Source organism: Dufourea novaeangliae, unplaced genomic scaffold (assembly GCF_001272555.1).
Source record: "Dufourea novaeangliae isolate 0120121106 unplaced genomic scaffold, ASM127255v1 scaffold8, whole genome shotgun sequence".
NCBI lineage: Eukaryota > Metazoa > Arthropoda > Insecta > Hymenoptera > Halictidae > Dufourea > Dufourea novaeangliae.
Genome location: NW_015373923.1, coordinates 4,598,581 through 4,621,180, shown reverse-complemented (window position 1 = coordinate 4,621,180; position 22,600 = coordinate 4,598,581). Strand labels below are relative to the sequence as shown.

General features: G+C 42.0%; 2 protein-coding genes across 3 annotated transcripts in view; one reads left to right on the top strand and one right to left on the bottom strand.

Annotated features, from left to right (window-relative positions):
- Positions 1–1,819: 1,819 nt before the first annotated feature.
- LOC107194883 (ribosomal RNA processing protein 36 homolog) lies at positions 1,820–3,305 on the bottom strand. 2 transcript variants are annotated; one of them, XM_015584594.1, is made up of 4 exons: positions 3,288–3,305; positions 2,989–3,197; positions 2,344–2,854; positions 1,820–2,049 (listed from the first exon to the last, which is right to left on the bottom strand). In XM_015584594.1, the coding sequence occupies exons 2-4, from the start codon at positions 3,031–3,033 to the stop codon at positions 1,910–1,912; spliced, it is 696 nt and encodes a 231-aa protein (XP_015440080.1). In that variant the 5' UTR covers positions 3,034–3,197; positions 3,288–3,305; the 3' UTR covers positions 1,820–1,909. The 2 variants fall into 2 exon arrangements, with proteins under 2 accessions (XP_015440080.1, XP_015440079.1); XM_015584593.1 differs by lacking the exon at positions 3,288–3,305 and having other exon boundaries at positions 2,989–3,232.
- A 1,177-nt stretch (positions 3,306–4,482) lies between these two features.
- LOC107194960 (DNA-directed RNA polymerases I, II, and III subunit RPABC3) overlaps positions 4,483–22,600 on the top strand; it is a 72,490-nt gene continuing 54,372 nt past the window's right edge. Inside the window, exon 1 of the mRNA XM_015584677.1 lies at positions 4,483–4,585. Within this exon, the coding sequence (XP_015440163.1) occupies positions 4,513–4,585 (73 nt within the window). The 5' untranslated portion in view covers positions 4,483–4,512. The remainder of the gene's footprint in view (positions 4,586–22,600) is intronic.

Genomic DNA, 22,600 nt, shown 5'->3' with positions numbered 1-22,600 from the left:
CTTTGCCGTCGTGCGCCTCTTTACTTTAGGCTAATATTTTAAACATTAATAATATAATAATAATAATTATAATATGATACATGTTACAATAAGATATTATTAGATGTAATTATTATATATGGTTTAGCCTAGATCGTGTTGTTGAAGAAAAAAAAAACAAAGTACGTATAAGCGAACAAAAAAATGAGAGAAAGAGAGAGAGAGAGAGAGAGAGAGAGAGAGAGAGAGAGAAAGATGAAGAAGATATGAAGTACGACGACGACGATGAGAGAAAGAGAGCGAGCGAGAGAGAGAAAGAGAATCAAGGGAAGCGGCGGTAAAAGGAAATTCCGGTCTAAGACCAAACAAATTTTGCGGCGGACTGAGCGGGACACTGACGATGAAATATTAATCCGTATTTGTTCTTTTCGTACGTCGATCGAACATTTCGTTTCGTTTTTTTTTTTTCTTTTTTTTTTTCGAGCAGTAACCTGATGACATTCGATGCTCCACATAACCCACAATTTTTGTCACGCTTAGAAGTTCTAGATCGTGCCCCATCTTTCGCAACGGGCCGTGGTATTTCTCTTGTCGCCTTTTTCGGTTCGATTTTTTTCTTTTCCTGGTTTTCCGTCGTTTACGGCCACGCGGGACAGATTTGCGGCCGTTACATTCTGCGAACCATTTCGACCCCCCCCCCCCCCAGCCCCTTTAATTCTCCTTCAGACGATTCGCAAATCCGATTCGCGTCCCGTAAACGAGCGTGTGGGCCTTAATTTGTCGTTAAACCGATCGTGTCGTAAAATGATTTTGATTCGGGTGAATTGGCGTACGAGCGGGAGAAAAAGACGACGCGTGAACGTGGGCGAAATAGAGCGAACGATTGTTTTGACACGGCGTGGTGGGTGGAGGGGATAGTCAGCCGTTTCTTAATTATTTTTTTTTCGTTGCCGCGATCAAACGCAGTTGGCGCGCGAACAATTCGAATCTTGTGAACGGACGAACGATCGACACACACACAGAAGGGAGAAACATATTATGACGATTTTACGCGAGCGAAACGAACAAAACGAAAACAATAAGAGAACAGTGTTTGTTGTGTCGAAAGGACACCCGTGGAACGTCGCCCCTGCGCAGCCCGCCACACTACGACAGAATCATTGAATGATTAAAATATAAACAAACAAACAAAAAAAATAATGAATGATGTTTTATTAATATTGTACATATTTTAAATAATTGAAGACGGACAAACAGATCGCGCGTGAATGTCGACCCCACCGGAAGATGGCCCTCCAACCAACCAAAGGGGACCGTCTCTCGCGTCGGGGTCCCCTTGTAACACTTTTTTCTGTTATTCGTTTAGCGCCGCATACACACACACACACACACACATACATCATCAGACACACTGTACACGGATACACACGCACGCACACGCCGAAAGCACGTGCGAACGTAAGACACACATATACACGCTCAGAGGATTCAAAAATGAGATAAAAGAAAAAAAGAAGATATAAGAAAAGTAATGAAAAAACGAAATGATGTACACCGCTCTACCAACTATCTCTTCTGATTGACGATTACTTTCATATTGATTATTCTGTAAGTTCTGTTTTCACACGTGAAATACATTAAGGAAGAAAACGAGAGACATTGTCCAACCCAAGTGTCATTACTTTTGATGTTAAATAAAAAATACATAATTAATAAAGCACTCTTTATCCTACCTTTCTGACTGGTACTTAAGCGCGTACGCGAGATGCCGAGGCCCAACGGCGAACAGTTGCAGGTGAGAGAGAGGGTGGAGGAGAAAGAATAATTCGAATTGTAGAGTAGTATTTATTACGCTTATATACACCTGTAATTATTCCAGCCATGTTTGATTCGTATAAATTCTAATTTCACGTACACCCCGTTGTCGTTTTCATTCCATCATCGACGGCGCTAATTTCTGTCTGTCCTTGTGTAGATTCCTTTTCCGCAGTCTTTGGATATGCTTCGTCAACTTCCCTGAGTTTTTAAGTTCCTCGTATTGCGAAACCAAGTTCAGTACCTTTTTCTCAGCTGTAAATGAAAAAAACAGAAACACGTTATTGACAATAAAAGTACGAATTCTTGTCAACAGAGTACAGGCTGTCCTGCAATATGTATTGATTGAAACAACACCTAAACTATTAACTGATATTAAATTAAAGTTCTTCAAAATCTTCTATGATACATCGGCGTATGTGTGTGTGAGGTAAATTTTTATAATATAATTTTTTCTTTAAAGGTTTCTCATGGCGTCAATAGTTTAGGGCATATCTTAATCAACACTTATTTTGGATATCCTGCACATGTAATCTAATGATAGTCTACATTTCTTCTTGAAAACAGGCTTTTCTCCTCTCTTGATAGCTTCCACTACTTCTTTCTTCTCTTGACTGATCTTCTCCTCCCTGTTATCTCTCTTCTTCTCTTCTCTTATTTGATTTTCTAATCGCTGGATAAGATATTTAATTTTCTTTATCATTTTTGGATCCTCAGTCTCTTCCAATTCCTTCTTCAGTTTCTTTACATCGTTCTCTTTCACATCACTGAGGAATCCATAAGCTTTTTTAAATTCTTTTTCCTTAAACGTGCCGCAAAGGCTATCGAATCTAGGGTCTCTGGGTATGTTTTTTTTCGCGTGTATAATTTCTCGAAATCGAGACACGGGTCTCTTCGCTGATATTTCTCGTGGCCTATTTTTATTTTCCCGCTTAAATTCGGTCTTCTTAACCTTTCTCGGTCCGAACAATGTTTCATTGTAAACTTTCGTGCCCAATTTTTCTTTAAGTTTCTGCAAGTCTTCGAAACTCATCTGTGAAAGTTCCAACCGGATCTGATCCTGAAACGTAATAATAAATTATTCTAACTACATTTAATTTAGAGACATGTTACTTCGATGGAGGGTAAAAATATAACCTGTTAAAAGGAAATTAGTAGAACAATTAATTGCAAGTATATTAAATCGAGACCTACCTGATCCTTCGTTTCGTCAAGAAGAGCATCCTCTTCGTCGCTCATGTTAAATCACAAAAAATAATCTTAAATTTGACAATCCTTTAGATACTTTCAATGAATACCCACGAAGTCGCCATATTTTTGTAGCCTCCAATGCTTTAAAGTTTAAAGGTATAGAATAAGTAGGTCACTTTTTATTCACCTTCTAATACAGGCTCGTCTTATCCCTAAAAAATGTATAGTGGTAGCATCAGACGAAAGAATGTTGATATTAATTACTATTTAACTCTTGTATTTGCATTCGTAAATATACTCACAAATAAACTTGTAGCGCGATCTACCGCAAAACACACAAGTTACTAGTCAATTAGTACATGATTTTCGTTATTAGGTGTCATCACTCTGTCATTTGACTACTAGCTTGCGCATTTTATCGTAGATGGCGCCACAAGGTCTGTTGAAGTAGTTTATTATCACGTATACAAAAATATTGATGAAAACGTTAGCAATTAACTTCTATTGATGTACAATATCAACCAAAAAGAGCTCAACAAGTGTACTACCACCATTAGCAAAAATATTTCATCTTAATGAGTCAGGTGTTTCTGTATGTTTCCTTATACATATACTGATTGTCTGAATTCATTATATTCCATTCAGTATCACGGTACATATACACACATATATGTACATACATATACATCTATGCACATGCAAAAGAGAGCTGTCATTTTAACTGATGACTCTCGAGTCGTCAGGCGGGATGCATGATTAGTATGATCGTCAGTTAGTATGTTTTCCTACACGTGTTCGTTCGTTCATACTTAGCGGTAACTTTATTCAGATTTCCTGGGAATTGCGCAACGTTATGAAATCCCTAATTTTACGTAACGCGTTGTATACCAATATATGCGTCATAATGATGACTTATTTCTATACAAGTATCACGTTATAATATCCCTCAAATGCGTAAAAGGACAATTGCGCTGCGTAAAAACCATGAACCTGTACAGTGATTCCCTCTACCTAACTTGTTACAAATTGAGATTTCAAGGTCATTGGATTCAACCGCGTAGTAAATATTAATTAATTGTATTATTACAAAGAAGAGCTATCCAATCATTTACTTCCACAATCATAATATGTATACGACTTAATAACAAGTATTCATTTGGCTTGCATTTTTACTTAATATATTAAATTGCCGAGGGATACATAGGAAATTCATATTTAATAATATACTACCAATCATCGTAAACGATATGTGTATGAGTGAAAACAGGAATTTGAAACGTATAAAGACATTTTAAACCCGAGTACATACAAATATTTTTAACATCGTATTTCTTGTTATTTCGAAATAAATTACAGGAAATGGAATTGTATTTTTATGTTATATGGATTTTTTATGCATCATAAATTTCAAATAAATTTGCCAGAATAACTAACCTACATTTCTGAATCGTAGATATCCGAAATTACGTTCCGAGGTGTAAATGAAACATTCACCACGAGGGGGAAGCACCGTCAGAGTTGTCTAAAATGGCGGGTGTGCTGTTCGAGGATATTTTCAACGTGAAAGACATCGATCCGGAGGGCAAGAAATTCGACAGGGGTGAGTCTGAAATGTTCTTTGTATCTTTGTGTATGTGCAAACATAGTTGTGCCGAAATATTTCGCGTTGTCTCGGAATTGTTAAGCGTTGCAGGCAAGACGCGCCGTCAACTTTTCGTTACGGAAATTACCGGGAAGCACATGGTGTGACAGGTTGATTGTAAATACAGATTTTCATGCGTAAATTCATTATAAAAGTATCTCAATGATTCTGGAGGTATGCTGTGTCTAACACTCAATGCTTTTCCATTGACGAAAAAGTTGCATTATTATTTTGATCGCCTTAAAGCGTATTAGTCATTTCTTAACCGACTCATCTTCTGCAGTGGCGGGAAATTTAAGACGCGAGTGAAAGAAACCACAGCTCTTAGCACTATACAGGCTGATGTTGTCAGTGTGACGTTTGCGATTGTCAACTAATAATGGGCGTTGACGCCACACTGAACGATAATTGTCTTTCGAGAATTAACAATAGCAGGTTACTGGTAAAAATTGCACGTGAAACTAGCCGGCCGGTGCAGTGTTAAAGTGAAACTTACTGTTAAAATCAACCGTTATCAATAATAACCATTATAAGTCGGTTTTCTAGCATTCTACAATACCTACCATTTTTATCCCTATCGATGATTTGCTGTACAACTAGTTTGTTTATGATCTTCAAATGTGTCTTCAAACATTTTAAATTCTTTATATTCCGCCTGAAGAAAATTAATGAAAAAAAAAAGAAATTTACAGATTTGTTTACCTCAAATACCAGGTAGTCCCATTAATACTGATATTGATATTAAAATTAAAACATTGACTGCATGTGGTGTGAATGTATATACGTTCTAAATAGAGCTAAACAAAAGATATCGTGCTTAGGACAACTTCTGCTATCAATATGCGATGAGTATCTGCGGTGTTTTAAACAATTTCTACTTCTTCCAATTTGTTTTACAAAACCGTGTTATTTTTCAAAAATAGTTCAGTTCAGTGTATTGCCGTGATGTGCCACATAGATACGACAGAAATCTGTCAGAGTGATTTTTTTTTTCCATGAAGAGACTGCGAGGGTCGAGCATGTTTGACATTAATTTGAAAGGCAACGCTTTGTGACAACCCAAGCCTTATTCTTCTGCTCGCCTTGAACTGTTATTCAAGATCTGTTACCCGCGGTTCTTTTTTTTCTCTTCCACCCTGTACATCGACCGAGCTCGCTCTCTCGACACGCGGACAAAATTGCGATTCGGTGACACGGGGAACTTCGCGAAACCGTTAGGAATCGTGGCCACGCGTGTTGTTCGACAATTTGCATTGTTCTCTACTTATCGCTACGGCTTATCGTTTTTCCTTTCAGTTTTACATTTCGCGAAGAGTGGCGACAGCGTATGACGTGTCTATTCGTTTTTTTTATCGCCGTTGCATTCGTTTTAAATTTATCCCAATTTTACGATCGCGAAGTTTTATGCGGCCCATATAAATTATTATGCGACACGCGCGGGTAATTTGACATCGGAAAACGTGGTAGAGTCGAAACGCCACGTACATATTGTTTACTGAGGAATATTGAAAAAATTATGAACGACCCCATCGAAACTGGTTGAAAATTTGTTTACAGTATTTTCAAATATTCTAGTTACAGTATTTCCCGATTTCCATTTGGCTTTATCGTCGCAGGTGGAAGTTGGCAAGCTCAAGGTCACTTGGAACATTGATACGCGTGCCAGAATAATGGCGTCACTACAACCATGTGGTTGTACTTCTTGCGTGTGCCATAAAAATCGGGAATTTATTTAAAACAATCGTAAAATAAATGGTTAAAAAATATTGTTTTTTAACTGACATAATTTTTATATGGTATTTTATGTCTCTACTGTAAGTACCCACAAAGCTCATTTTGATTAGTTTGTTAGTTCAGTAGTTATGATTTATTGAAAAAACAGGTTGACCCTAAATTTCAAACAGCTGTAAAATCAACAGTTTCCAAAATTTTCAAAAATCCTTCAATATACGTTTATTTATCGCTAAAGACTACAACATATTCAAATTTGAACAAAATCCGAAATGGTGCTCCAAAAAGTCTCCGATTTCGCGTGGAATGACGCAGGTACTAAAATTACATTTTCACATGACAGTCACGGCTTTTGTTGCCGTGGCACTGTCTGACAGTGAAAACCAATGTCACGACAACGTGACATTTAGTTTTCACGACGGCAGACGTCATAACATTTAGTGTTACGACCGTAAAAGTCACGATTTACTGTCACGTGAAAACGCACTTTAAGCATTTTTGGCAATCGACGAATGCGGCATCACAGTCAGTGGCGGGGTCCGCGATCGATCAATCTGAGTCAGCGGTGAATAATTCGAAAGAGCAAGAGCGACGCGGTTTCACCCGCGTCACCCTATATTTTCACCTACATTACCGCCGGGGAAAGGGTTTCGCTGCTGCTGGGAGCAGCAGCAGCCTTCCACGCGGGTTGGGTGTTAGTGGAGCCAGCTACGGGAGCGACAGAGAAAGATATCTCGGTCGGGGCGGCGTGGAAAAGGACCGCGGGCATTGGGGGCGGAAAAAGAGCGAAGGGACGCCAGGAACGGCGCGGCGGCTCGAAGGTTGGCGTTTCTGGTGGTTGGTTACATGGTGGCGAAAGCATTTTTTCCAAACAGATAGGAATTGTATATATTTTTGTTCGCAAAATTTCTGGATAAACTTCCGAAAAACAGCCATTATCTCCGACCAAGTCTGAATGACTTTTTTCTTGAATATTTCCTGCGGATATGTTCAGACTGCATACAAAAAAATTGTTGCTATTTGAATTGCATAAATTTCGCATCAGATGTACAGCACTCATTGGGTTTTACCGCAAAACTTCGCGTTCTCGACGGTCGTCATCAAAACTCACGATAGGGATCGTCTTAATGACTGTCCAGGCCCGATCGACACCCTCCTTATCATTCATCGTGTAAGATTTCAAAGTTCTCCGTAGGATGTTCGTCGTGTCATCCCCGTGGCCATATACACATAGAATTACTTATGCACGATTCCTCTTTTGACTTTCACCGGGCCGTCGCAGGGAGGATAGAGACGCGACGGCCGCACATTTATATAGGTATGTAGAGTAAAAGGGCGGTGGGACGCGCGCAATTCGCCGCTGCCAGCAGCCTAGGCTCTCTTCGTTGTGTGTGCCTGCACGAAGGGTGTGGCGTGGAGGGGGCAAACGAGATATATATACCATTGAACGTGTCAGTGGGGGTCGAGGGATGTGTAAAACGGGTGGGGGAGGGGGGTAGTCTGCTGCGACCGGTCGATGCAGCAACGAGATGCCCGCAGCCGCAGCAGCAGCCAGCACACGGAGCAACATCGCATTCGCGTAATACGACGCGACTCTGCTGAATACCCGCCGGGGGGAGGGGGAAGTGAGGTCGTGGGAGAGGGGAGGGAGCGTCCGGGACGCGCGTTAGAGCGACCGCTGCGGCGCGGTGGGGGTTGACACGGTCAAGGTCAGTCTCGGTTCCAAGGTCGCGGGGAGATGTCATCTCAGGAGGGAAACCGTGCGCGCGCGCGGGCGTCCTTTCCTTCTCTGTTCCGCCGCCGCTCTTTCGTTTAACGCTGTATTTGCGTCTCTGTTTTCTCTCGATTTGTTTGTTCTATCCCCTCATACTCTCCCAGTACACGCCCGTTGTTCGACGCGATTTCCCTCGCGTTTTCTGCAATCTTATGCGCTTGTTGGCGTTGCGGTGCAATTGCGATTGTAATCGAGATTTCTGCGGCAAAACCTTCTATTGCTTTACTTTTCTCTCTTGGTCTACGATGGTTCTCTGTCTCTCTTTCTCTCACGTCGATGGGTCGTGTTTCTGTTTTTTTGGGGATCTAGAGGAGAGTATACAGGCTGTCTCAGCAGCTTGACTACCTCGTAGACCAATAGTCATTATTCGAGGTGATCAAGTTTGCTGATGCACCCTGTATATGTAGACAGTGGGTAACAAAAGTATTCGCAACACTCTTTAAAACGGAAGAACTACTTTAAAATTAGTTTAGTTAGAAGTTAAAAAGATTAGTTTATTATGTTGAAAAAGTGGTAATTGGGCGGAATCACTTTTTTAACGAGGTTCAGCACAGTGATGGAGTTTGGAATTCTGAAGCCAATGATATTTGTGTCAGCCGCATGTGGCCATTAATTTGTGGAATATTTAATATGTTCAGTGTCGGCGAGCCTTCGAACACTCATTCGAGGATTTGCTGTAACACACTATTTCGATTATGCACGCCCTTGAGTTCCGCGATATTTGTGCCCAGTAAAGGTATTATCGCAATGAAATTCGCTGACAACCGCCCGTCCCAAGCGATTAATTTTATACACGAAAATGGAAATGAAGTCGATATCATATGTCAGAACGGGTGGGGAATATACGTTCTATTCGCGGGATATCGTGCCGACAGAAGGCCCGTCAGAAACAAGAGGCTTGATTAACGGGAACAAATTAATAATATCATTTTCCCCGTCATCCAGTCCATGTCGGTGGGAATACCTCCTCCCCCCCCCCCTTGGTTTCGAGGAATCGAAATGGCCGCACGTTTCGAAAAGTCGCTTGATTCGTTCGGCGTAAACGAACCGTGACACACGCTCGTTGTTTAACAAAAATTCGTAACAAGCGGAGCAACATCGGGAAAAAGGGTTTACACGGTTCTCCAAACAAAACAACTCCCTCCGATTGATTGGTCATTCAGGCGTGGTGGGAGGGGTTGATCAACGGTTATTCGATTAAACCTGGGGACCAAACCCCGGTGGAAATGGTGCTTAACCCTGGATTGCCAACGTTCCTATATCTACACGTTTCAATTCCTCGTCTGGCATTTTACTTGAAAACGGGCTTTGCGTTGTTTAAAAGTTCCTGATAAAACGTGAATGTCACCAAGTTACAGAAGGAGGGGTTATTGTCAAATTTCCCATAAATTCCCAAATTTTTCCGGCACTTTTCTGAATCCAAGATGGCGGAAAAAACCTGCACGTTTGTGGGGGTCTCTAGGCCCCCACCAGGGCGCCACAAACTTTTTCAGAAAAGTGCCGGAAAAATTTGGGAATTTATGGGACATTTAGTGGCGCCCCCACCTGTGTGTATGAATGAATTATTAATCAGAAATCCACGAGTTCGTCTTTGAGGATTTCTAGTTACGTCTTGGAGGATACCTGTTCGCGAGAGTGTTTCATCGATCAGGTCGTGCGGCAAGAAAGATAAGGTTAACACAATCGGATCTTTCGTCGTCTTTGTATTGGTGGAACTGGTGGAACAGCAGCGACACAAAGACCTCGGCAGGGGCGAGGGGGGCAGGTCTGCTGGTACAAGTCGGAACGAAGGTCGCCGATGATGTACCGTGTCCCGAAGGCCGATCGGGATTAAATCATCGCTTGTGGGCCAACTTCCTTTCGGCCCGTTCGAAGTAGACAAACACGCGGAACATTGTTCCATTGTAATTTAGTTAAACGTTTTTATACAGACGGTAAACTTTTTCTCATGCTAACACCAGTGCCGGATTAAAGGGGTGGGGCTATAGCCTTGGGCCCCATTTTCAAGGAGGGCCCCGATTTAAGCCTTCCGTTTATGTTAAACAATAATAGAATGAAATTTTGTTTACCCTTTTGAAATAATTAGAAATTGTACTAAATGTAGAACTAAATCGGATCTATCGATTCTTAAACTATTGACATTTCGAAAATACTCTTCCTTTCGATATGGATCTTCGATCGGGGGGATCTTCTTCGTTAAATGTGGATAAAGATCTGTAGGGCTTGTTGGCCGATTTAAGTTCATACATCCACAGAATCTCGATGGTCTCCGAATTCGTTTATTCGGCTATTGTTAGATAACGTGTCCCTCAGCTTCCGCACTGCCGTATCGTTTATCTAGAGAGCAGCTTCTCGAAGTCGATAAAACTGCCGCGCCGCGCTAGTTTCAGGCAAACTTTAAATGCCCGAGGATATATCTGTATGCATGGGGGTAGAGGGGGCGCCCAATACGCGATTAAGGCCACGACCTTGGCCGGCAAACTGCACCGAGAAAGGTTTTTACATCTTTAACGAGCTGGATAAATTCGTGGCGGCTGGCAATATTTATGGACGGTTTCGAGATTAGGTATAAATGATCCTACAGTATACGAATTAAATTCTGTCCCTCGATCAGAGTTAATTTTATTCATCGTATTCGTACCAGTTCCCTTCATAATTATATTTCATTCCATTTATTTATTTTAATTTTTTTATTTAAAGAAATCCACGGGATTCGCTAGGACTGCAGAGAAATCTTTGGAGTACTTTTGGAGTAACATTTCGGATTTTATTGAAACTTGGATATATTTTAGTCTTTAGTAATAAAGTAGTAGAAACCTACTAAGTTTCAATAAAATCCGAAATGTTACTTCAAAAAGTGTCCAACTTCACGTGAAATGACTTAATAAATTAATTTTTATTAAAGAGTAAACGTGGAAAAGGGACGAACTCAAGGGCATGTAAATTCGGTCAATAGGCTCAAAAAAGATTAACTGTCCCAGTAGATTTGCTTTGAGATTTTTGATAACTATATCTTCGTGTATGAATTTTTTTTTAAATGGAGCATCAGTGGCTCCAGCGCCCGTTAATGAACATAAAAAATGGGAGCATCCTCCCTCTTTCAATATTTATTCATCGGTACTCGCTGAATGTAACGTGTGGATACAGCAAAGTGTACTCTCCGAGATAAGGTATCAGCATATAAATTGACCGATCGTTTGATACACATAAAAATGTTTTCGAAGGTGCGTCGGTTTATCTCTCGTTCGCAAACCATTCGAACGCGCCACACTGTGAACCGAATAGTAAGTACTCGATGTGCTCCTTAAGGGGGCACATAGGTATTAGACTGCTAAACCGAACGGTTTCTTTTGAGTTAGATTGTAGAGATCAAGCAATACACGTTGAACACCATTGTTTTTACAGTTGGAACAGTATCACAATTAGATACATTATGTTTAGGTCTTTTTCGTTAACAATATAAGTATTTACGCCTTGAACACACTTAACTTTCACTAATACAGTGGACTCTAACTATATTGCCATGGCCAGGGCTGCAGGGGAGTAATATGGCAATGAGTTCAAAGCCCCCACCATGCTAAACAGGTCTCGTGGGAAAAGCGAGGGGAGGAGTTTGAAATCCGAAGTTACACAATCTGAACAAGATCGTCTCTGGCTAGTGGGTCACCTTGCGTTGCCGTGGTGCCGCGGTAATTCGAGCAATTTGCTCGGATAACTTAAGCAGATCGCCGACGAGCCTAATAATTTCCTTTTTCTGTTCAAGAATCTTCCGTAAACCGTTCGACTTGATTTTTCCGGAAAATTACTGCGCGACTCCACTTAAGGGGATAGTATGGAGGGGGAGGGGATATCTTAACAACAAATCTCTTAATGTGTAATACAACAATTTATCGAGTTCGATTTAGAATCGTCGGGGCTAATTGTGGTGGCTTTCAGTAGTCTTTCCACCAAAAGTCTTCATGAGCCTTAGGGATTTTAATAATTCCAATAATTTTCAAAATCTATGGATGTGGATCACTATCTATAAAGTCGATGTATCTACAGTAAATCCTCGACGAGTGTTCGAACGCTCCTGGGCACTGAACATTAAATATTTCATAAACTAAGGGCCATATGTGACTCAAACAACCATCATTAGCTTCAGAATTCCAAGCTCTATCACTTTGCTAAATCTCAGATTAAAGTGTCAGCATTACACTTGGGGACCTTTTCGTGTCAGACCCGGGGGGGGGGGCTTCGAACACTCATCGAGGACTTACTGTATAAGATTCTGAAAAAACCACAAGATCTCCAAGGAGCCGACCCAAAGGTTCGCCCTAGAATCTTAAAAGCCACCAAGTTTTCTGTTTCACAGTTCCATCGATACATCATCGTTTCGAATAAACACCCCGTATAATATTACACCTGCTCAATATTCATCATTGAGCGTCACGTTCCTGTCTAGTTGCGACTGATCGATGGTCGACAATTTTTCAATTTTCACGCGACTTCCTGAAATTGCCCCCGGTCTGGGTTATGCAACGCCACACGTTGTCCTCGTGGCCGCGCGCGCAGCGTTTCGGCCGGAAACACAATGAACTCGTTAACACGACCGATTGTTCGGCGTCCAATTTCGGTCTAAACGCTCGGTTGCGTAAGGTAACGTCTAACGACGACATCGGATAGGTAATAAAGAATCTTTGAGAAAACGGCTACACCGTTTATTTGGGATCACGGGGTTACGTCAGATGCTGGCTCTCGTATTATCCGTTTAATCTGATAAATGACGCCGGTCTAATCAGGCTGATGGCGAACGGAACGCACCGCTGCGCAACGGATGCAAGGCACGTACACTGAAACGCGCGCGCGATCCTTGTCCTCCTCCGCTGGTGTTCTCCTTATCGCCTGTCGCGACTTATCCCATCTGGTTGCGTTCCCTTTCGCCGTGACCTATTTCGGCGTACGAGATGGCGAATGGGAAAGTAGTGCGGGCGCACAGTGGTCCAGAATAAAAATTTGGCAGTTCCATAAGCTTATTCAGCTTAAGCAGTCGTAGATTTTAAAACTTCTGAATTTTATTAAAACAGAAGTAGAAAAGTGAACGAATTTTCATCGATATGGGGGGATCCTTTTCTATGACGTCACCATTTGCTAACAGTGCTCTGAACACCGTTATGAAAAACAAAATTTTTAAGGAATTTTGAGAATAATAATATATTGAAGAAATTTTCCATAGTTAATGATAAGTTAATCATAAATAAGGTTTCTCATTTCGTAAACGTATAAAGGAATAATTTGATGACCTGTACTTCTGGAACACCCTGTACAACACGTTGCATCGGGGGTACACCGAAGTTGCACGCGAGGGGATGTATCTGTAATTTCAAAAAACTGTCCAATTAGCCTCATGAAATATCTACCATGTCAGTGAGGCTAATCTACATTCCGAAACCATTCGTAGTACGTACTACACTTGCTTCGAAAAACCGGCAAGAAGCAATTTTTGCCGCTCTGTATCCGGATACAATATTCGCGTGGATTGTGAAGGGAGCGCGGATACCACTTGACGACCGACGGTACCACGTGATTGGCCGGCGCGTCCACTGGCCGGCCAATCGCGTGGAGTCTTTGGCGCCGCGCGCCGGTAACCGGCTTTCGCGTTTCGTCCGGCTGCTGCCCGCCGGCGGGTTAGCAGCAATTGACCGTGCGAAGCGAGAAAAAGTAAGAGGTAGACAGCGAACATATTCGTTGGACAGGGACAACCGTAAAATCGCGATCGGGAACGAAAAAGCAACAAGAAACTGTGTGAATGCGCGCCTGGTGTCTGTGTGGTGTACGTGCGTGAGATTCGAACGTGAAAACGAGAAGGAGCGACCTGTTAAGAAAGAATAAGAAGGACAGACGTAGATAGTAAAGAAGAAAATCGACATACGAGATAGAAAGAGAGACAAACACGGTGAAGAAAGATGGAATGATCCGTGGAAGCGGGACAGTATTACGGAGGACTGGCTCGAGCGAGAAAGAAGTCGCGTTGTGTGTGCGAGAGGGACACATCGATGAAAAAGGGGGGCACGGTGTGTGTGGAGTGCGGTGCCGGCTGCCTTCGGCGAGTCGACAGTTTGGTGTTCGGTGTTGCTAGGCGCGAGGGCCACTGTCAGTGCCAAGGCGGCAGCCGGCAACCTTCTCGCGACCGCGAATTGAGCCACGCAATTTTTCTTCCTCGAACCCTCGGCTCGCCGTGTTGTAAACCGTGTTTCGTCATATTCTGTATTCCGTCACGGTTCGAATAGAGCATTGTTCGGTCTAATGGTTCAGCTCGTAACAACCGCGGTTCCCGTCGCGATGCATTTTCGAGACTGTTCGCGAACAAATGTCGGAGAACCGGCACCCAAGATCGGGTCGCTACTCTGGGGCAGCACTGCGTCGCCGTCGTCCGTGCTGCTGCTGCGTCTGCGTGCGTGTGTGCGTGCAAAACTCTACGGGAAGGACACTGGAAAGGACAGACGAATCCGGTTGCGACCACACGGAATCGTTTTCGAACGATTTTTTCTTTTGGAGTCTATCGCCAGACAATATGAACAGGTATGGAAATTGGTTTTATTTTTTTTTCCGTGCACGATAGAACAAGATGGAATTCGAATTCGGAGTGTTACCGTGGGCATTATACGAGATGGGATTCGATAAAACGGTTTCGTTTCCGATCCGTGTGATGGACGGAGTTTGAATGGTGAACGGAGTAAAAATCGTACTGTCGATTTTTTAGGTTGGTTTTAGGCTGGCGTTGAACGTCTAGGGACAACGGGTACTAATGTTTTCAGAATCGGTGAAATACGTGCGATTCGATGCGGTTTTATTGTTCTGTTGAGATATTTTTTGAAATGTTTGTACGTGGAAGGTATCGTATGGAATAGACAGGAAGGTTCTGAATAACGGTACGACGATGAATCGTGCTTGTGTGAATAAATTCGAAACATACTGGAAATCGAATTCCGCCGACGACGGTACGTAAAAATGCTAATGCGACACATTTTATCGCACTCTCTTATCGGACAGTTGAATACCCTTCCGAAAACGTTTTAAAGCACTTCGGCACCGATATAATTAATAACATCGGTGTACACAGATAAATCGTTCCGATTCCCATCAGAACGCGTCTTATCTCCGCCTGTGTTCAATGCCGCGCCGAACACGTCACCAATCGCGCCAGCGCGCGCGCGCTCGGCAGGTTTGCAATAATATACACCTTGTTTAATTTTCCAACTGTAAGTTAATTAGTCACAAAAGCGATGATATATGCGATGCTGGCACAGATGTATTACGTTACAATCAGCTAGTTATCGAAAAAGAAATAAACAAGATATTGAATTACAATTTGTCACGGGTTTCTTAGAAACGAAGCATAAAAATAGATCGTACCTGAGGTTATCCGCGCATTGTGTTGGACTGTTTAATACGTTGACTACCGCACGGGATTACTTCGACTATTTCCAATCCCTTATACCAGTAGTTTAATGCTTTATTCGTTAACTTTAAATGCATAATTTAATGCGTGCATCGAGGCACACGGGGTGTAAACTTCAACATCAAATCTCACGTCATATATACCAGAGTGCCCCCCCCCCCAGTCAACGTGTGTTAACCACTAATGTCTGATCTAGAGCATTCGCGACCTTAATTGAAATAAGCATCTCTTTTGGTTTCATGGGTTCTCCGAGGGTAACACCTCAATATTCGAGCTTAATGAACCTCGTTATAGATTAATATTCACTTAAAACAAGTCAATTCCGTCGTTCCCGTTTAACCAGTTCTAGACCAGCGACTTCACTAATTCCAGCTTGGCGATCTTAACACTTTATTGGCGGGAAGGTTTTTGTCTTTTCAAATGTATAACTTCATGTATTTTAAATTTATTTAGAAACTACTACTTAACTTTTGTCAAACTTTGCACATAGTAAAGTGTTCTTTCTTTGTTCTTTTTACTATCCTAGTTCTTATTTAAGGAAGACGTACTACAGTAAATCCTCGATGAGTGTTCGATGGCTCCTCGGCACTGAACATTAAACCTTTCATAAACTAATGGCCATACACGGTTGAAACAAGTATCATTGGCTTCAGAATGCCAAGATTTATCACTGTGCTAAACCTCATTAAAAAATCAGCGTTACACTTGGGTACCTCTCCTTGTCAGTGCCGTGGAGCCTTCGAACACATAACAAGGATGTACTGTACTACGTTAACCGGTTTTTGTTTTCAAAAAACACACTACGCCATCAACTGGTCTCAGCTTTTGGTTTTTTAAAAGACGTACAACCACGTCATCGACGCCAAAAAGTGTTAGTACAACTCCATTTATAAACATTTAATAATTTTTAAATTTATAATTTGACATTTCTTGCCTAATGGTCATTCACTGGTATGCAGTCAATTACTAGTTGGTTTACCCTATTGTTATTCGTCGTTTTTGGCGATTTATCTACGGAGTAGTCCTGGACGAGTGTCAGTTCTCATCGATTGACGCACTATTGCGAAATCATGTTTTCGAGAATCGAGGGAGAGAGAAACACCGTGCGTATCTCTCTCGTTTCCCGTGACAGAGGGAACTTTTCCGTGGGCGTTTGTCTACCCTACCGTGTCGTGTCGGTTCCGTACTACGCGTGTGGATAGCAGTGCACGCGAAACTGCGACGCAAAATCGAGAGTGGCGCGCGCGGGAGTGCCAGTCGAAGAAAATTGCGTAGTTAGCGGGTTGTATCCCCTGATCTGGCTATGACGATAGTGAGGGGGGGGGGTACCGCCTAGGTTGCCCCGTTAACGCGATTAGGGGAATGAGCGTAAATCACAAACGACCGGCGGGTTCTGCGTGCGCGGACGAACTTGCGCAAAATGCTTCTTTTCAGGATTACTTTTTCCGTGATCGATGCGCTAATCCCCCACCGGTTCTTACAATGGAAGGCGCGGAAGTGTCCTCCTCCGATGTAGATGAAACTTCATATGTCTGTTAAGCAGTCAAAAATAAGGGATACGTATTTTTTTTATCGGCTGAAACACGACTTTAAGGGGTGAAACCACCCCTCGAAGTTTCGGCCCGAAAGTACTATCTCGAAAATCAGAGGAGATACATGAAATCTTCTAATGGACGAGGTTTGCGGTTTTTTATCTAAAATAGATGGTAACAAATTGTCCAAAATATAATTTGTTTATAACAAACAAATTTCGGATCGAAACTTCGAGGGGTGGTTTCACCCCTTAAAGTCGCGTCTCAGCCAATAAAAAAAAATACGTATCCCTTATTTTCGACTGCTTAATAGACATACGAAGTTTCATCAAAATCAGAGGGGACACTTATGGGCCCTCCCTTGTTAGAAAATGTGTCGTTTTCATAACGAATTTCCCGTTTCAAATAGGGAAAGGGTGAAATATATTGTTTTGGAATTAATTAAAAATTTATTCGTTTTAATGACCTCACGAAAGTGTGTGTGTTGAATTGTGTAGACCGTAGTCACCTTTCTGTTCAGAGAAGGAAAGTTTCCTATCGTAAGACCTATAATCTGCCAGACGATCTTTTGACCTTTCTCGTCGAGCGACGCGCGTGCACAAAGCTAGACGGCTGGCGTCATTGTGTGTTAGCTAACGCCGCTTGTGTGTGTGTTCCCGTCGCTTATATTCTTTAGGGCAGAGCCGATGTTGTTCTGTTATTGACATATTCTTTACAGACTCTGACGGAGACTGGTGGATTAGTGGTGCTGATACATTTGAATTGTATTGATATTTGGTGTTGATACGTATTGATACCCAGAGTATCGATATATACAGAGTGTCCCAAAAAGATGTAAGTCCTTGAAGTAGGGTGGTTCCTGGGGTGATTTGAAACAACTTTTGCCTTAGCGAAAAAAAGTGGTCTTAAAGGAATCACCTCTTTCAAGGACTTATAACTATTTTGGGATACCCTGTATATGTATATGTCGGGAATAAAATACTTAATTTAAAAAAAAAATTTTGTTTTGAATTCTCTGTTTCTTTAAATTGTAATGATTTATTTATGAAAGTTATATGAATAGCAGACTAGAGTTTTTACATTTTGTAAATCGTGAGTAAATGGATTTCTGAGTTTGTCCACCCAGAAAAGAGCTAGATTAAGTGTTTTCTCCATTGTACGGCGTAGAGGACAGGTACACCATACGCTTTTGTAATGATCCGCGATTTAAGAAACCGGTTCTTGATCCGCGCGGTTCGATTGGCAGAAAGTAATGGCCGGGTGAAATTACGAGCAGCGGTAACCGACGTTGCTCCGTGAACACATTAATCGATAGTTACTGCCCAGGTTGTTGACGATTGTAACTGAGGAATAAAGGAGAAAGACAAGCACAGTAAATCATGAAAATAATTGATCCCCGTCAGATGCGTATGGCAGCGTTTATTGGGTGGGTTCGTAAACATTTACGTTTGAAGGAATAATGTTCGACTGACAGACAGATGTATCGAGGTACAGTGATATACCGGGTGGTCTTAGTTTTATTTCATTCTTACCATCTTTTTGGATGCGTTAAGTTAAGCCAGAAATATGGAGTTGCAAACGTGCAACGTGGCGGTTAGTTTACCAACCGGGCAGGAGGTGATCCTATCAAAAAAATAAGTCGAAATAAAAATTAGTTTCGTTTGTGATTTCGTTTTCGAGAAAAATTGGGTTTTGAAAATTCATCTAAATCAATCTATACATCACGTTTGACTGTCACAGTAAAAACGGCCGTACGTAGTCAGACGTCCTTTATTATTTTTTTTTTTAAGTTATAAATCGTCGAAAATATATGCGGTTTAGTTAATAGAGGCTGTTCGTCTTCTGAACTATGCTTTGATATTGAATTCTGGCAAACATTTGTGTAACTGTATATGTAAATAATCCAGCTTCTTTCCTGTGTGTGTACGTGTAAAAAATAAGTCGACAAAAAAGAATATTTTTTTGGATGATGCGTCGTTTTCGATATAATCGAATTTGGAAATTTAGTAGTTACACACGAGCAGTAGAATAGGGAGACTTGGCGTTAGCCGTGTGTCTGTCTATTGACGACCGTTTCTACTTATAGCCAGGACAAATGTCACTTTGTGGCTGACCACACGCACGTAACCCACATACAGGTAGAAACGCTACCGACTAACAATTAAAATTATATTCTTTTTTTTTGTTTTTTGACATATTTCGGTCATCGAGTTACAGATGACACATACATTTGTATTTCGATTTTTGGGAATTAACAGGGTGGCGACAAGCATATTAAATGTTAATTTTCATGATATGTTTCATGATAAGTCTTTTTTACACATTAACACATCACTTAACCACTTTTTCAACAAGTGAACCTATCGTATAGTAACGGTCGAAAATTGGGTACGTTCGGAATAAAAGTTTCTAATTCTCTTTCGACATGATATTTTTAAATAAAGTTCAACAGAGAAATTTGTTAGTATAAGGGTTTAATACCTTGTAAATTTCAGCCTGATTGATACACATATTTGTTCATGAGTTACGACAATAACTATGAATCTATCGTTTCTTAACATACTGTATTGAAGAATCAATGCATTATACCACCAAACCGACCAGAAATATTTCGGAGTCCTTTACCATCATTGGGAAACCCGTTTTTCTGCCGTCCATCTCTCTCTCCTGTCTACAGGGTGTGTCCCAAAACAGGTGTAAAGTCTTGATAGAGGCTAGTCCTGGGGTGATGTGGAACAACTTTTTCCTTAACAAAAAACTTCTCAGAAGCTTTCTTAACCAGATATTAACAAAAAAAACCGACCAATCAGAGCGCGTGTCTGTCGGCTGAGCTCCCAAAATAGCGCGTAGCCAACGCTACCACGGGAGCTCAGCCGAGAGACACGTGCGCTGATTAGTCGGGGTTTTTTGTTAATATCTCGTTAACAAAGCCTCGGAGAACATTTTTGTTTAGGAAAAAGTTGTTTCAAATCACCTCGGGAACCACCATATTCAAGGACTTACAACTATTTTAGGACACCCTGTGGATTTGTTCTTCTAATCTCGAAATATCTTAGCCGCTCGTGGCCCTCGAGGGTTTTCGACGCCCGACGGAGACGCCTTTCTCTCTCTACCGTAAGAAAAATTAATTTTTGGAGGACCGGTTTCGTGGTCTACCTACCCACCGGTCGACCTTGAAACCAGCTGACAAACCGAGGAAGAAACGGCGGCAACAGCAGCAAGCGCAAGATCGTGTATGAAAAACGGCGGGAGGTCGGGTGGGGGATTGCGCAATGCTTCGAAATACCGCCGCGTGACATCGGAACAGAACGTCCATCGTTTGCTCTCGCCCTATGCATACGATATATATCTTTTCGTGAAATATCGATTAAAAAACATTGTTCAAAATGGTATCGATATTTATAATTGTTTGATTGGTATCGATATTCATAAGTGTCGATACACGAAAAGCCTATCAATTTTTACCAATGAAAAAATAAGCTGCATATACAAGATGTCCCAAAAAGTTAGAACAACCCGCAACATGCATATTCCTCGTGCAAACATAAGTCGAAAAGTTAAGTCAGATGTACAAGTACGTTTCCCACATACAATGTATTAACATTCGGGAGTGTTAAAAGATCTCAGAGGGATTCGAGTGGAGACGTGTCGAACCACCCCTTGTATAGTTCTATGGAGACCCCATGAATACCAAAAAATTCCATTGATACTAATTTCATATTTTTCCATCCCTAGTATATCGAACTCATTATGCACATTCATCGAACACAAAAAAAAACGGTTCAACCTCCCCGTTGCGCACGCTTCCAGCCCCCCCCCCCTCAGTGGCAATTAAAAGAGTCGGTGAGGCTTCGTTGCGCAGAAAAATTCTTTTAATTCACCCACCTGGTTCCACGAGCTTTATTTGGGGGGGGGAGCTACAGGGAGTTTTATTTTATTGAGAAACTCTCCTAGACTGGCTGGGAAGGGGACCGTCTCATTTCTTCTTTTTCCTTGGTATTAATATTTAATTATCGGCGTGGTCGCGGTTCCTCTAATTAGAAAAACTTTGGAGCGTCCTTGGGCGCGCGACTCGCGATTGGAATCGACCGTGTGGCGGAGTGGGAGCACTGGGTAGGAGGGGGTGGCAATTCGTTACACGGTCGCGCGCGCGACCTTCACTTCGCTCGTATCGAGAGTGGCTTCCCTGATCGTAGAGATTCGGCTGACACACACACCAGAGTTGGTCAGTATTTTATTCGAATAATACATAATGAAAAGCAACAGTATCTAAGATCGTCATCCAGACCTGTAAACAGCTAATGAGCTTAAATAATTCTTTTCCAAATACAGTAACTCCTCGTTGTGTGTTCGAAGGCATCACGGTACTGACAAGGTAAAATTATTTTATTATAAAAATTGCAATTTTCCCGTTTAATCGAATAATAAATTGAAGTTGGTGGGATTGAAAAGTGTTCGAAATCCTGGTGTCAGAATGGACCGAGGACAAGTCTGAGGTTTAAAGCCGTCCAGGATGACAGCGATCCTTGGACACCGCTGCTTTTCCCTGTGCATTATATTCAAATATGAAATTTCGACCACCTTTGAATATTACGATGTGTCCATCAAATGATAGGAAACCCTTAATCCCAGCCGCGGATGGGGATCGATGGTGTGTGTTGGAGGCCTCCGAAAGCCGCGAAGGACCATCAAATTTGCCCAGTTGTCTGTCACAGCTGTGGGGTTAATTGAAACGCGCGTGCGCCCCGCGCATCTCTGCCCCAATATCGATACCTGATCGAACGAATCGATTGTACACCCAGGCTCATCGCGCCGTAACGTAACAGGTCATAAAGGAAAAAAGACCAATCGCGCGAGCTTCCCATAAAGTTTGCGATCAGTCGATTTCTTTTCCACACTGTTACCTGAGAATCTGCCTCAGTAAATAGATACATGCTTGAATAAATGATTTGCTTTCATTTTTGGATTTTATTCTTTTTTTTACTTCGGATTTTATTACTTCCAATTTAATTGCAAGTACCATTACCGATACTACCGATATTTCATTCCCATTATAATATACGTGTAATTAACGTATTGATACCAATAATATCGATATTTTATTCCCGATATACAAGTCTACCGATACTCTGGGTATCAATACGTATAGATACTAAATATCGATACAATTCAAATGTATTTCCACCACCAGTTGAGACACGGAAGAATCGCGTAAAGGGGCTAGAAAGACTGAAGGGTGAGGGGTGGCCAGTTTGACAGTTCGCGGGGACGGGAGAGATGCGTCACTGGGGTGGGGGTGGGGGTGGGGGTTGGCGGCTATCCCACCCTCTCGTCGCCCTCCGTGGCTCTTTTGAAGGTCAAGATTTCCCTCCCCCTCTCCCTTTGCATTTACGCGCGCGCGCGCACGAGAAAGAGGGAGAGTGAGGCACACGAGGATTACGGGGTTGGGGTGGAGGAGAACGAGGAGGGGGGAGGGACGACGGTTGCAGACTCAC

Excerpts from the sequence above, each read along its gene's own strand:
- LOC107194883 (XM_015584594.1), bottom strand. The coding sequence starts at position 3,033 with ATGAGCGACGAAGAGGATGCTCTTCTTGACGAAACGAAGGATCAG. Across the intron at positions 2,855-2,988 it reads TTGACGAAACGAAGGATCAG|GATCAGATCCGGTTGGAACT; the intron begins GTAGGTCTCGAT and ends ATTACGTTTCAG. Across the intron at positions 2,050-2,343 it reads GCCTGTTTTCAAGAAGAAAT|CTGAGAAAAAGGTACTGAAC; the intron begins GTAGACTATCAT and ends TTTCATTTACAG.